Source organism: Ambystoma mexicanum, chromosome 1q, assembly GCF_040938575.1.
Source record: "Ambystoma mexicanum isolate Mex_15411 chromosome 1q, UKY_AmexF1_1, whole genome shotgun sequence".
Lineage (NCBI taxonomy): Eukaryota > Metazoa > Chordata > Amphibia > Caudata > Ambystomatidae > Ambystoma > Ambystoma mexicanum.
The window spans coordinates 836589912-836606012 of NC_090922.1; the positions used below are offsets into that span (position 1 = coordinate 836589912).

At 51.5% G+C, this 16101-nt stretch overlaps 1 protein-coding gene across 2 annotated transcripts in view; it reads right to left on the reverse strand.

Annotated features, from left to right (window-relative positions):
* Positions 1-16101, reverse strand: part of CEP350 (centrosomal protein 350) — a 2433119-nt gene that overhangs the window by 2236342 nt on the left and 180676 nt on the right. For both annotated transcript variants that reach the window (XM_069641456.1, XM_069641455.1), the window contains exon 8: positions 2480-2593. In XM_069641456.1, coding sequence (XP_069497557.1) covers positions 2480-2593 — 114 coding nt within the window. The remainder of the gene's footprint in view (positions 1-2479; positions 2594-16101) is intronic.

Genomic DNA, 16101 nt, shown 5'->3' on the forward strand with positions numbered 1-16101 from the left:
TCTCTGTTGGCCTCTTTGACTGGCCTGTCCCCTCCCTCTTCCAAAAGAGGAGTAAGGCACGGCTCCTCCAGGAAGATGACCCTGCGTAGGATTGTTGCTGAGGCTGTCTTATAGCGAGCAGCGCTGAGTGATTTAGCTGCCGCTTTCAAGGTCTGCAGCTTATCTCTCGTCCGCCTTGCTGCTGAACAACCTCAAGCCATCAAAGGGCATATTGAGTAATCTGGACTGCACATCAGGTGCAAAGCCAGATTTTCTCAGCCATGCAAATCTGCGTAGGACCGTGCTAGATACCATGGACCTGCTTACACTATTAGCAGTGTCCAGTCCTGACTGGAGGCATTCCTCCATAGCCTCCTTTCCATCTTTCACTATCGCCAGGAAACCATCCCGTTCTTCACCCTCCGGGATGTGTTCAGCCGCTGAGGTCATACAGTCCCATAGGGTGTATGTAAATCTTGTCAAAGTGCAAGTTACATTTGAGGATTTAAGGGCCATGCTGCCCGAAGAGAAGACTTTCCGCGCCCAAGCATGGACTTTGTCATCCCTCTCAGGTGGTATCGAAGGATAAAATGACTGCCTAGTGGAGGTTGCAGCCTGTACCACCAGGCTCTCTGGCAAGGGATGCTTAGATAGGTACTCAGGATCTGAAAAGGATGGCTTATACTTTCCCACAAACCTTTTATTAACGGCAGGCCCAGAATCTGTGGTATTTCAAGTTGCCATACCCCTCTTTTGCAGTGCCTTAAGAAAAGGGAGGACAGAGTCCCTTTGAGGTCCCTCATTAAGGATGTCTGTCATATTATTATTATTATCATAGTCATGGTCGAATCTTGGGGAAGCCGTTTTCCATCCCATGAAGTCAATGACTCTTCCCATTAGGTTTCTATACCCAGGGTCTGCATGATCTGCAGGGTCTGGTCTCTCAAACTCTACTCCAGGGGAAGTATCTAGGCCACTGGCTGACTGAAGGCAGTCAAAGATCAGCCATTTTAGAATTTGGGTCTAATAGTTCCTCAGGAACCTCCTTGGTTCCAAATCTCACCCCAGCTGAATTAACATCCTCTTCTGAGGACTGTTCTTCAAACATAGAGGACATAGACTTGAGAAATTCTTGCCTGGGTTGAGGCTGGAAGATTTTTTCTGGTAAAGGCGGTGGCATTGACCTAGGTTTAGACATGGGCATCGATTTTGGCATCGGGATTAAAGAATGCCTCGATGAAGGTGTCGATGGTATGGACGCTGGCTTCAACATTTTTGAAGGAGTCTTCGACGTCGTCAAGTGAGGCCTCAACACTCTTACGGAAGGTATCAACGCACTCTTTGATGGCGGCCTCGACGCGGTCGTTGAAGGCTGTGTCGAGTCAATATTCGACTTCAACACCATTTTCACTTCCGTTACCCCGATTTACGCACCAGTGGTTTCATTAATTTTTCATGAGGCGTCAGAGAACTTTCCTCCGATGACAACCTTGATTTTTTGTCAGATCTCGAATGCTTAGTTTTCGATCTCCCTCTGTCACCTTTGGAGTGGACAGGGGCATGCTCTTTATGTGGCTTTTTCGAGGGGGTCTAGGCCGCATTCTCAAAAATATTAAGCATCGAAGCCCTAAAGGCCTCCCATTTTTCAGGGGCATCGTGCTTGGAAGGATAGGAAATAATCTTCCTCCTCTTCCTCCTCATCTGAGGAGAGGGGTTATCTATGACATCGCTTCTTCGATTTTTTAGACGAAGACAAGGAGGATTTCCTCGAGCGACACTTAGACCTCAAACTCGTCGAGATTTTCCACTCAACCCTCCTGAATCTCTGTCTTTTCAAAGACTTATAGGATACCTCCCCCACCGCCAGCTTACCTTTCCGTCCCTTAAGAGCCTTATTGCACATAGCCTGACAGGAACCCCAATCGTCGACCCGATGGTCAGGGCTCAAACACCAAAGGCAATTGCGATGAGGGTCGGTAATCGACATTTCTCTACCACACTTCAGACATTTTTTAAAACCCGTCTTGGGTGTGGTTGGAGTCGATGACTAGGACATTTCGAAGAAAAACTGCGCCGTTTTGTGACACGAAGCAGTGCTCGGAAAAACGGAACCAAGGTAATGGGTGCGGCTCAAGCCCTTTATACTCCGGATGATGTCGACGCTGGCCCTCGAGGGAGTTGAACTCTGCGGCTTTGAGCACAGCGGCCTCTGGTGAAATTTTTTTCCGAAGCAGCAGAGCTGGGAAATAAGATATCCAAGATGAGGAATATGTGGGAGGACACAATCCATTTGAAATAAACGTCTAGCAACAGCAAACCGAATAAAAAATCCAACGAAACATTTCTGAAATCATTATCCATGGAACAATCTAAAGTCTCGGCTAGAGACTCTACCACAGGGAAACTGGCTCAGTGGCCAAATCCCTATCGCATGTTTTGTAGCAGAGACCAACCTAGACACTGCATGCCTACACTTGACCTCAAAGGAACAATCACTCACCTGACTTCACATCAGGGCTCAAACCACGCGCCACTCTCTGAACCTTCCGCACAGGTCTAGCACTTTTCTTGTCTCTGCATTTGTCAGTGGCTTTTTCTTTTGCTGTAGCACAATCTAAATAGAGAAAACCAGAAGAGCAAGAAATGAGAGAAGCAATGGTAAAAAGGGAGGACAAAAAGTGGCAACACAAGTCGGATAGGCTCAACAAAACAGGTCACAAGGGTTGAAAATAGTTTGTTATGGATTGTGATAAATGGGCAAAATAGTAAATCCTTAGTTACTGATCCCTTGGACTGGATATTCTAGCTGCAACCTGGGGAACATAATATTTTTTGCACATGACAGGTAAAACAGTATCCGGTCTGTGGAAGCCAAGCCTCCCATGTATGAACCGTCCAGCTACCCATACTTCAGTAATGTCTCTGTACAAAAGCAAGTGGGAGTAGACTAGGACAGATAACTGGTAGCTTGTTGGCAATAGGAGACCATCAATAGGTAATCAGAAGAGTCTTTAAGGTGAGCAAAATGTGCTTACTGGTAGATAGAGCTCTCACTACACCACACTGCGTCGATATTTGAATACAGGATAATTCTGGGACTTTGCAGGGGAGGGACTAAACTGAAATCGGTTGTCTCAAGAGGTTCTTCAGAAAGGGATTGACCAAATTGAGAACCTGAACTGGTATGGACATTACTGGAAAAACCTGTGGGCACAGACAAAATCAACAAGAAAGCTCAGTCTTCCAAGTCAACCGTTTCTTGTCAATCAGGGTCATACATTCTGAAGGCTTATAAGCCAAAACTGAAAGAATAACATTCAGATCTCAAACAGAATGAGTGACTCAACAGTACTCTTGACCAAAAATAAACCTTGTCAGATATTCTCTATGCTTCTATGTCTGCAATCAGAACTATCAATCATTCACTGAAACCAAAGATGTAGACAGGTGTTCAAAAAAGGAACAAGTTACTTACCTGTAACTGTTGTTCTCCAGCATGGGTCTGGAATATTCCCCGTCAGGCAGGGAATCCTCGGTAAAGAAAAAAATCAGTTTCAGTTTCGTCTCTGAACTGTCTTTCTACTAATAACCAATCACTGGTCTCTGGGTCATACTGTCCCCAGCAAATGACTGCCCTCAACCTAAGCCCCTCCTCTGGCAGCCATCTTCAGATTTGGTGGCACGTAAAGTGGCATTAGGACCAAGAGAACAGCCGCAGATGGGTTGGAGGGAGGGTTCGCATGTGAATCCATGCCATACCCATGCTGGAGAACAACAGTTACAGGTAAGTAACTTGTTCCTTCTCCAGCATGGGGTCTGGCATGGATTCACATGCTCATGAATATAAGAATAGATCGCAGTACAACACATGCACAACCACGGGAGGTGGCAAGGCTCAACATTAAGCATTTCAACAACTCAACATTAAGCATCTCTTACCTCCTCACCAGGCTCGCCTTCAAGCAAACAGGTTGAGCAGCACTGCCTGGCCCACTCTGGACTCCTCCCTGGAATCCTGGTCGACGCAGTAGAATATCGTGAAGGTGTGCATCAACCTCCATGTAGCAGCCCTGCAGATGTCCAGCAGGGGCACACCAGACAAGAACGCCGTAGTAGCACCGACCGCTCCGGTTGAATGGGCTCTCGGAAGACTGGGCAACGGTTGGTTTGCCAACCGGTGACAGTGCATGATGCAGCTGGAGAGCCATCTGGTAATTGAAGCCTTCGAAAGGGCCTTCCCTTGGTTCACAGGTCCAAAGTTCACAAACAGCTGTGATGTCTTCCGAAAACTCTTTGTGCGGTCCACTTAGAACTTCAGCGCTCTAGCCACATCCAGCAAGTGCAAAGTCCTCAAGGCCGACGACGAAGGAGACGGGAAGAAAACAGGTAACACCAAGGGCTCGTTGGGCTGGAAGTGGGAAAGCACCTTGGGCATGTAGGAGGGCTGTGTCCTCAGCATTACCCTCGTCTCGTGGAAGGTCAGGTATGGAGGATTACAGGAGAGGGCCTGGATCTCTCCCACTCGTCATGCGGAGGTGATGGTCACAAGAAACGCGGTTGTCCACGATAGGAACTTCAGCGGTGCCGAATGCAAGGGCTGGAATGGGGGACTCATGAGCCTGGTCAGCACCACGTTGAGCTCCCTCGCCGGGACCAGAGCCTTCACCGGCAGGAATGAGCGGAACAGTCCTTTCATGAACTCCTTCACCAGGCGGTGAGACCACAACGACAACCGCCCCGGAGTTCTGGTGTAGCGGGAGATAGCCGCTAGGAGGATCTTGATGGAGGCATGCGCCAGCCCCGCCTTGGCCAGCGACAGCAAGTATGGCAGCACTTGAGGGGCCGTAATCCATAGAGGGTTGATCTTCTGTGCACGGCACCAAACAGAGAACCTCTTCCACTTATGTCCATAGCATTTAAGAGTCAAGGACGCCCTGGCCTTTGCAAGTAACCCCTTGCAGTCCACCGGGATATTGTAGCCTCCAAACTCTAGTGCTGCAGGAGCCAGGCCTGCAGGTTCAGCGATCCCGGGTCGTGATGAAGGATGGCGCCTCCTTCCCTGGCGAGAAGATCCGCTTCTGTCGGCAGTTTGACTGGGGGGTGGGGGGGGGTGGACACTGACAAATCCAGAAGGTCCAGGAACCATATCTGCCTCGGCCACGCCGGTGCGACGAGGATCATCCTGCACCGGGACCGTTTGAGTTGACTGATGAGTCGCAGAAGTAGAGGCAATGGAGAGAATGCATACATGAACAGGCCGTCCCAGGAGAAGGAGAATGCATCACTCATGCTCCCCGGCTGGGGGAACCTGCTGGCGAACTTGCGCCACTTGGTGTTCACCGCCGTCACGAACAGATCGATTGGGGGATTGCCCAACCGTCGGAAAAGGAGATCCACTTGATCCTGCCGAACTTCCCACTCGTGGCAAGAGCGCAGCTCCCTGCTGAGCGAGTCGGCAACAATGTTTTTCACTCCTGCCAGATGAAAGGGTACAAAGAACATCCCTTGGGCGACGGCCCAGTGCCACAGATCCTGCGCTTGCCTGGATAGGGCTGGGGATCTGGTACCTCCCTGCTTCCAGATGTAGAACATCGTGGTTGTATTGTCGGTGAAGATCCGTACCATTTTGCCCTTGAGGGACGGAAGGAAAGACCTGAGAGCCCAGAACACGGCCCGGAGCTCCAGGACGCTGATATGCAGGGATCTCTCCTCTGGGAGCCAGAGGCCTCTTGCGTGGAGATTTCCGGTGTGTGCTCCCCAACCCTCCAGGGAGGCATCCGTCACAGTTTCCTGGTGCGCTGGGGTCTGGAAGCCCATGCCCGCTGAAAAATGCGCGCACGGAAGCCCCACCACCGGATGGTTTGACGGAAAGTCTCGTTGAGTAGGATCGTGTCTTCAAAGTTTCCGGTCGCTTGCATCCAACGGGCATCGAGGAACTCTTGCAGTGGCCACATCCGCAATCTGCACAGACGCACTAGGAAGATGCAAGATGATATCATGCCGAGCAGGGATTTGATGGACTTCACCTTGGCTACCTCCATGGTGAACAGCCGTTGTACCTAGCCTAGGATGGCCCTCGTCCTTTCCTCCGAGGGTGAGGCCAACCGAGCCACCGTGTCGAGTTTGGCCCCCAGAAACAGGGCGTCCTGTGATGGTACCAGGTGGGATTTGGCAAAGTTGATGGAGAATCCCACTTCCGTGAGCAGGTGGACTGTCTTCGCTGTGAGGTCGATGGAGTTTTCTTGACTTTGCTCATATGAGCCAATCTTCCAGGTATGGGTATACATGGATCCCCTGCAGGCGCAGCCGCACCTCCACCGGTGCCAGGCACTTGGTAAAGACCCTTGGAGCCGACTTCAACCTGAAGGGCAGGGCTTTGAACTGGTAGTGCCGTCCTTGGACCACCAACCATAGAAACTTTCGGTGTCTTGTGTATAGGGATGTGGAAGTAAGCATCCTCCAAGTCCAGCAACGATAGAAAGTATAGAAAGTCGCCTCCCTCGGCTGTCCCAGCACATGCTGAAGGGTAACCATCCGGAACTTCTGTGCTTTGATGTATGTGTTGGGACGTCGAACGTCCAGGATGGGCCGCCAGCTGCCGTCTTCTTTCGGACGAGGAAGTACTGCAAGGATACTCGATCCCCGGAGTCTTTTTGGGACCAGTTCTATCGCGCCTTTTCTCAGCATGGCTCGTACCTCCAGAAGTAGCTGTGGAAAGTGGTTTTCTTTCCTGGCCACAGGTGGGAAACGGGGACACTTCCTTTGGAATTCCAGAGTGTGTCCATGGGCCAGGGAATCCAGCACCAAACTGTCTGTGGAGATGGACTCCCACACGCTGACAAATTTCGCTAGCCGGCCTCCCACTGAGGTGCTTAGGTGGGGGCCCGACATCACAGCCAGTTCAGTCCTGTTGCTTCGCCGAGGCCTTGCCCCCTTGGGCTCCTTGGCAACGACGACAGTATCCACCGGTCTTGCTGTGGCCTCTGTAAACTTCCTGAGACGAGGAACGGGCAGCTTGTCGGTACGAAGATGCACCACCGCCGAATCCTTTGGAGGCACCTTGGGATTTGCTTCCAGAGGTCCGAAAGGACGGCCGTCGTTGGTGGAGAGTGCCCAAGGTATGGGCCATCTCAGTGTCTGCTTTGATGGCCTGCAGACTCTCGTCCACCGCTTTCCCAAACAGGTTGTTTCCGTCAAAGGGCATGTCAAGTACCCTGGTCTACACGTCTTGACGGAAGTCGGTGGCCTTGAGCCAACTGCGATGGCGCAGGCAAACGCCGTTGCCCATCTGCCGAAAACCAGTATCAGCGATGTCTGTGGCTACGCTGATGGCGTGACCCGACGCCAGCTCGCCTTCTTGAAGGATTTCCAGGGCTTCCGACCTCTGGTCATCCGGGAGGAAGTCTAGGATAGGGGCGATCTTGAACTACAGCTCACCATCATAGCAGGCCACGATCGCGAGGGCGTTGGCCGCTTTAATGGTCCTCGCTGCCGACGAGATGACTCGACATCCTATGGCGTCTAACTTCTTTCTCTCGCTGTCCGGCGGGGAGGATGACGCCGTCGCCCCTTACGCTTTCTTCTTGGCTGCCGCATAGACTACGGAATCCGGTGTCAGTTGTGCCCTGAGGCACATATGGGTACCGGTCTCTCGTCGCAGGGGGCGTGGACGGGTTCTTCAAAAGAGACAGTCCTTCGTCCCAAATGTCGTACAACAGCGGGACCAAGAGTATCGCCTTCCTCTTATCTTCCCGTCGTTGGTAGAGAAATCCTTCCTTCTTCTGTTCCTTGGGGCACAGCTGGAAAAACTCAGAGGCCCTGGCGATCATGGCATGAAAGGAGCCAATTTCGTCAGGTGGGGAAGCCCGGAGGGGAGGCGACGGGAGATCCATTCTGTCACCACCGTTGTCAGTCCCCACCATCTCTGTTTCGTCCCTCGGGGGAGGGGATGGGGGTGAAGGCTGGAAAGGAGGGGAGAGGATGGACTCGCCTCTGCTTGTTCGGTGGGCTCCCCGACGGCCCAGGCGCCGCTGGATCGTCTGTTGGGGGTAAGGGCAGCCTTGTCCTTATTTCCGTGCACAGGTTCTGCAAAGCCATGAGGATTGCCCCCGAGTTGTCCTGTGGTGTTGGGAGCGTCGGTTGGGGTGTGGGGTCCCCCATGGCCCGTGGTTCTTCGTTGGCTCCACAGTCGCTCTTTGCCCACCTCATCGGGATCCTTCCAGTAGGTCCTCGCCGCCACGAACTTCTTGTCCAGGAAAGCTTTGACGCCAGTCAGCCCATGTTCGGAGGAGGTATCCGAGTCAGTTAGGGCCACCATGCCCCCCCCCCCCCTCTTTCACATCCAGGGTTTCACGGTGGTCTTCTCGATTGGCTGGAAAGATGATTCCCTCCGGGGTGGCAGGGAAACTCTAGGCACGGAGATAGTCTCCACTGGGGTCGCCTCCGTAGGCTTCGCCAGGGCCGCCACGACTCCCTCAATCGAGGCTTTAGCTGGGTGGATCAGGGCCTTTACAATCATGGGCGTGTCTGAGGCCTTCACCTTAGAGGGAGGGTCACCGCCTCGCTCCCCCTTGGGTTTCTCCGTCGGGATTGACCGGGGCTTCTCCCGAAGCTTACCCGGGTTCTCCAACTTTCTCTTCACCGAGCCAGAGCGTTGGCTCGCGGATGATGGCGTCTGTGACATCGCGCCCTGCCTGGCAACCGAGGAGCCCGTACCAATGGCGCTCTCGGTGCCCGCCGACTCACAGAGCTTTGCCTTTTGTTGGGCCCCCATCACCGGAGCGCCATCAAAGGTCTTAGAAGACCGCTCGGACTTCTTCAGTTGCTGTGCCCTTCGCCTCCAGCCAGTCAGCGAGTCGTTTACGACGGTCCTTCATTGTCCGGGTGAACATGTTCTTGCAGAACGCACAGTCCACCTCCACGTGCGACTTGTCGGCGTGTAGGCAGTAGAGGGGCTGAGAGTGCTCGTCCTCCTTAAATACGTTCTGCAGTCCACATCCTGGGCAATTCCTGAAGAGTATGGATCCAGTAGGCGTGGAATCTCTATTGTCCTGGCCCATGTTTCCAAATAGGGGTAGGCCTTGAATGTCTTCCATAATCCGCCAAGAAGTTGACTTCAATGAAAATCCGCCCTTGAGGGGCGTAGGAAATTCCGAAACGGGTCTCCGCTGATCGGAAGAAGAATCGACGAGAAAAGACAGACTTTTCACCGGCTGCTGCAGCAGACCTCATCACCTGTGGTGTCCATCAAGGATCTTGCGTCTCCCCCACCCTCTACAATATTTTTACAAAACCCCCGTTTGACAAATTGGACCATCTGGGTGTCACCTACACTAACTATGTGGACGACACCCAGATACTCCTCACCATCTCTGGCAACTACCAGGCTGACGTCACCAAGATCAACGAAATTTTCTCCACCATTCAGGCATGGATGGCCACACATGGCCTCTGCCTGAATGATGAGAAGACGGAACTCCTCCTGGTCGGCTCTCCTAATAATTTACAGAAACTTAGCCCCGACTACACCAACATCACCATTGATGGCAACACCATCCCCGTCGCTAAAAACGTAAAAACCCTAGGCTTCTATCTTGATGCCAACACCAACCTTTCAAAACAAGTCAACATGACTGCCTACACTGCGAAACTAATCAGAGCTTGCAGACCTCTTCTATCGATGAATAGCTGCCTCACATTGGCGAGGGCGCTCATACAATCTAAGCTTGACTACTGTAACAGCCTTTACCTAGGGGCTAACCAAGCCATAATTAATAAACTCCAAGTTCTCCAAAACAATGCGCTGCGTGCAGCACTAAACATCCCTAGGAGAGAGCACATCGCCCCCATCAGAATTTCTTGCAAATGGCTCTCCATTAAAAAAAATAAAATAAAAAAAAAACCCAACCTAAAAACTCTTTGCCTCACCTACAAAGTCCTAAACCACCTTGTCCCCCCCTTATCTCTCCAACAAACTCTCCTTGAAACCTAACACCAGAATCACCAGATCCGCCAACACTCTCTGCCTCATGGTGCCCAGATTCACCTCCAAAAGAGCTGGTGGCTCAAGCTTCACGGTCCTCTCCCCTCAACTTTGGAATTCCCTACCGCTGAATATCAAGTCTGCCGCCTCATTCCATCTGTTCAGGAAGTTAGTCATTGGTTGACTATTGAACAAACAAACTAATCCTTAGTCCGACTAAGACTATGTTCACTGTATATACTGTACATACTATTCAAATGTTTCAATTGTTGACCCTAAATTACCACTGATTGTATATATTGTACATTACCTCCACATAATGTATAACTGTAAATTCTACTTATACTGTACCTTCTGTAACTCGTCTTTAAGTGCCCTTTTACTACAGGGTCTGGTGCACTATATAAATAAAATAAAAAAAACAAATCGGTGGAGCTTGAGGCTCGATTGACCGAAAAAAATAAGAGTAAACTCTTTGAAAAAAGTAATACGCAGTTAAAGCTCGAGAGCTACAGCACGAGGACTCCAACACTTGTACGTGCGGTAAAAATCTGAAGATGGCTGCCAGAGGAGGGGGTTAAGTAAAGGGCAGGCATTGGCTGGGGGCAGTATGAGCCAGAGACCAGTGATTGGTTATTAGTAGAAAGACAGTTCAGAAACGAAACTGAAACTGATTTTTTCGATACCGAGGATTTCCAGCCTGACGATGGGGAATATTCATGAGCATGTGAATCCATGCCAGACCCCATGCTGGAGAATGAAGGTTTCACCCAAGGGACAAGTGGAAAAGCTCATAAACCAAGGCTCAAGTGCAAATTTCAAGGCCATTTTCCCTTACATTGAATACTGCAAGAATGCGAAGTAACTGCTTGTTAAACATTCTAATTTGTCAGCTATGCCTATGTTCACAGAGTAAGGCAGCAATAACCAAGATATTTGGTATGATTGAGGCAAGGGTTTTAGCACTAAGCATCAATATGAAGAGAGCACAGCCCAGCCTTTGCAAGAACATGGCTGAGGAAGGATGGAACAAGTTACTTACCTCTAACTGTAGTTCTCCAGCATGGGTCCGGCATGGATTCACATGCTTATGAATATTCCCCGTCGTCAGGCCGGGAATCCTCAGTAAAAGAAAACAGTTTCACTTTTGTTCATAAACTGTCTTTCTCCTCTAAACCAATCACTGAGCTCTAGGCCATAGTGCCCCCAGCCAATGACTGCACTCTCCCCAAGCACCTGCTCTGGCAGCCATCTTCAGATTTGGTAGCAAAGTGGCAGCATGACCAAGAAGGGCCGCAGAGGGGCAGGAGGGAGGGTTCGCATGTGAATCCATGCCAGACCCATGCTGGAGTAAAACAGTTACTGGTAAGTAACTTGTTCCTTCTCCAGCATGGGGTCTGGCATAGATTCACATGCTCATTAATAAAGAATACATAGCAGTACATACATACATACATACATACATGCATACATAACCACGGAAGGTGGCAAGGCTCAACAGAAGCAATAACTCTTACCTCCTCACCAGGGTCACCTTCAAGCGACCAGGTAGCGTAGCACTGCTTGGCCGACTGTGGACTCCTCCCTGGAATCCCCGTTGATGCAGTAGAATTTCGTGAAGGTGTCCGTAGACCTCCACGTAGCAGCCCTGCAGATGTCCAGTAGGAGCACACCAAACAGGAAAGCCGTCATTGCAGTTTTTGCTCTGGTAGAGTGGGCTCTCGGATGGCCAGGCAGCAGTCGGTTTGCCAACCAGTGACAATGAGTGATGCAGCCGGTGAGGCCACTGGAGATGGAAGCCTTGGACAAGGCCTTCACATGGTTCACAGGACCAAAGTTCACCAAATGAGAGTCTTCTCCACCACCGCAGCAGACTCCATCCCCATTACATGCGGCGTGCCCCAGGGATCTTGCGTTTCTCCTTCACTCTAAAACATCCTCACGAAGCCCCTTTTCGATGATCTGGACTTTCTTGGTATCACCTACACTAACTATGCAGATGATACTCAGATTCTCCTACCACTTACTGGTGGTTAAGAAGGATTTGGCCTTGGTGAACAGGGTGTATCTCATCATCCAGGCATGGATGGCCACTCATGGACTATGCCTGAATGATGACAAAACTGAAATCATTATCCTCGGCACACCCGCTACCCTCAAAAAAATGGGCCCCAACTACTCCTCCTTTAACATAGATAACCAAATCACAACCGCTCACGCGGTAAAAACTCTGGGTTTTTACCTGGACTCTACCCTCTTTCAACAAGCAGGTGAACACAATGGCTTCTGCCACCGCCTACACCTGCAAATTGATAAGAGCAGGCATACCCTTCCTGTCCAACAATAGCTGCATCACACTGGCGAGAGCGCTCGTGTTATCAAAGTTGGACTATTGCAACTCGCTCTATATTGGGGCCAACAAGGAAGTCATCAAAAGAATTCAAATCTTACAGAACAACGCGCTTAGAGCAGCACTAGGCATTCCCAGGAGAACCCACATCACCGAACTTAGAAGGGCCAACAACTGGCTTTCTACTCAGGAGAAAATCCAGCTAAAAGTGGCCTCACTTGTTTACAAATGCCTAAACAATGCCGCACCATGCTATCTCTCCGCGAGATTCACGAGAACTAAACCAACAAGACTCATCAGATCCATTAACTCACATATCAACACCCAGATTTAAATTGTCCAGAGTCGGTGGCTGTAGCTTCCAGGTCAAAGCAGCTCAACTTTGGAACTCCCTACCACCCACCCTGCGGACAAACCAACCTTACTTCACCTTCCGACACAACCTTACAAGGTGGATTAAAGACGCACATAAATAACAGACTACCATCTTGCCTGGACCTATCCTGCGTCTCTCTCCACTTCTGCATTTTGCACACACCTACTGCCTAGCAGTTACTGCCTGCTTAAGCAGAACTGTAAATACGTGCACCAGCACGCCTGCCTGTTGTGTATTTATATTCTTTGTATATTTCTTCTCCTTTGCTGCCATGTGTTTCTCATGTAACTAAGCTGCAAGTTGTCTTATAAAATGCGCCCGGTTACCCCTGGGTCTGGTGCGCAATACAGTAATAAAAACAAACAAACAAAAAGCTGAGAAGTCGCCGGGCAACTTTTTGTGCGGGCCACATAAAACTTCAGTGCTCAAGCCACATCCAGCGAATACAAAGTCCTTTCAGCCGGCGACGAAGGCGTCAGAAAACACACAGGTAACACCAAGGGCTTGTTGAGATGAAATTCCGACTGAACCTTGTGCATGAAGGAGGGGTGCGTCCGCAGCACCACACTCATCTCGTGCAAAGTCAAGTCAGGCCGTTTGCAAGACACGGCCTGGATCTCACCTACTCTCCTGGCAGAGGTGATGGCCACGAGGAAAGCAGTCTTCCAAGACAGGAACTTAAGCGGAGCTTGATGAATCGGCTCGAATGGGACCGCCATGAGCCTAGTCAGCACCACGTTCAGTTCATCGGCGGGAACAAACGGAACAGTCCTTTAATGAACTCATTCACTAGACGGTGCAACCAAAGAAGACCGTCCCGGAGACCTGGTGTAGCGGGAGATAGCTGCCAGATGCACCTTGATGGAGGCGTGCACCAGCCCCGACTTAGCTAATGACAACCAGTATGGTTGGGGAGGGCGTGACCCTCAGAGGGTTAATCTTTTGCGACCGGCACAAAGTCACGAAATGATTCCATTTGTGTCTTTAACACTTCAGAGTCGATAACGCCCTGGCCTTGGCAAGGACCTCCTGGCAGACTGCAGGCAGCTGGTAACCACTGAACTCTAGTGCCGCAAGAGCCAGGCCCTCAGGTTCAGCAATGCTGGGTCGTGGTGCAGGATATCGCCTCCTTCCCTGGCGAGAAGATTCGTGACCACTGGCAGTTTGACTGGAGGGGACGCCGACATGCTGAGAAGGTCTGGGTACCAGATTTGCCTCGGCCACACTGGCGCGACGAGGATCTTCCTGTACCAGCACCGTCTGAGTTGACTGATGACTCGTAGCAGCAGCAGCAGCAATGGAGGGAACAAGTACAGACCCTCGCAAGGGAAGGAGAATGCGCCCCCCCATGCACCCCAGCTGGCGAAACCTGCTGGCGAACCCCCGGCACTTGGAGTTCATCGCCGTCGCAAACAGATCCATCTGGGGACTGCCCCACTTGAGGAAGAGGTTGTCCACTTGATCCTGCCGAAGCTCCCACTCGTGGCAAGAGCGCAGCTCCCTGCCCAGTGAGTCGGCGACAGTGTTTTTTATTCCCGCAAGGTGGAAAGGAATGAGGAACATCCACTGGGCAACGTCCCAGTGCCACAACTCCTGCGCCTCTCTGGAGAGCACCGGTGACCTGGTGGCACCCCTGCTTGCAGATGTAAAACATTGTGGTGGTATTGCCTGTGAAGACCCTCCACACTTTGCCCTTGAGGGACAGAAGAAATGACTTGAGGGCCCAAAACGCAACCCCTAGTTCCAGTACGTTGAAGTGTAACGTCTTCTCCTCGGGCAGCCACAGGCCTCTGGTGTGGAGACGTCCGGTGTGTGCTCCCCCACCCTTGCAGGGACACATCCATCTGGACCGTCTCCTGGTATGGAGGGCTCTCCAAGTATGTGCCCCGGGTGATGATGGAGCGCACGCCCCACCACCTTATCGGTCAACGGAACTCCTCATCGAGCACAATCCTGTCTTTGAAACTTCCGGACACCTGGATCCAACGGGCATCCAGGAACGCCTGGAGTGGTCACATCCGCAACCTACAAAACCGGACTAGGTAGATGCACGACGACATCATGCCAAGCAGCAACTTGTCCTCACTGTGGCGATCTGTTGTGCTAACAGCCGTTGCACCTTGCCCAAAATGGCTTCTATTCTCTCCTCCGACAGAGCCGCCAGACATGACACTGTTGGGCTTGGACCCCAGGAACAGCGCTTTCTGGATGGAGTTGAGTCGCATTTTGAACCCCAGGTCCATCAGCAGCCGGACGGTCCTCTGTGTGTGATCGACGGTGATGTCCTTCGACTTGGTCCAGATGAGCCAGTCAAGGTAAGGGTACACATGAATTCCCTGCAGTCATAGATGGGCTGCCCACGATCCAGGCACTTCGTAAAGACTCTGGGTGCCGAATTCAGTCCGAAGGGGAAAGCCTTGAACTGGTGGTGTTACCTTGTATGACGAACCGCAGAACTTGCAATGTTTTACGTGAATGGGGACGTGGAAGTACACGTCCTACAGATCCAACAACAACAGAAAATCTCCCTCTTCCAGTTGGCTAAGCACATGCTGCAACCTGACCATCCTGAATTACTGGGACTTGATGAACTTGCTGAGGCGCCGTAGATAGAGAATGGACCTGCAGCACCCTGTCTACTTTCTTGCCATAAAGTATCTTGAGTAGACTCCGGAGCACCAGAGTCGCTTCGGAACCAGCTCTATCGCCCCTTTTCTTAACATGGCCCGAACTTCCAGCAGCAGCTGAGGGATGTGTTGTTCCTGCCGGGCCACCGGTGTTATCCATGGACACTTCACTGAAACTCCAAAAGTGTGCCTGTGGGCGCCAGTGTCCAGCATCAATCGATTGGTGAAGATGTTTTCCTACACGCTAATGAAGTTCGCCAGCCGGCCTCCCACCGGGGTGCAGGGGTGGGGGCCTGACGTCTTGGCCGTTTCAGTCCTGCTTCGAGGCCGGCGTGCCGCCCTGGAAGCCTTGACGGCGACCTCCGAAGGCATTGGAAGGACCGCTGTAAGCTTCCTGGGTCATGGAACGGGAGGGTTGGCGGCAAGAGGACGGACGATCTACCGCCAAAACTCTTCAAAGACCTCCCTGACTTCCCTCCTGAGGGACGAAAGGACAAACTGTGCTGTTGCAGCGTGCCCAGGGCACGGGCCATCTCCGTGTCAGCTTTGATGGCTTGAAGAGATTCGTTGACTGCCTTGCCGAAAAGATTGTCTCCATCGAGCTGCATGTCCAGAACCCTCGTCTGGACTTCTTGTCTGAAGTTGGTGGCCTTCAGCCAGCCTTGACGACGGAGGCAAACCCTGTTTCCGCAATGTCCAGGGCCACGGTGATGGCGTGGTCCGACGCTACCTCCCCTTCCTGAAGGATCTGCATTGCCTTTACCCGCTAGTCCTTGGGGAGGAAATC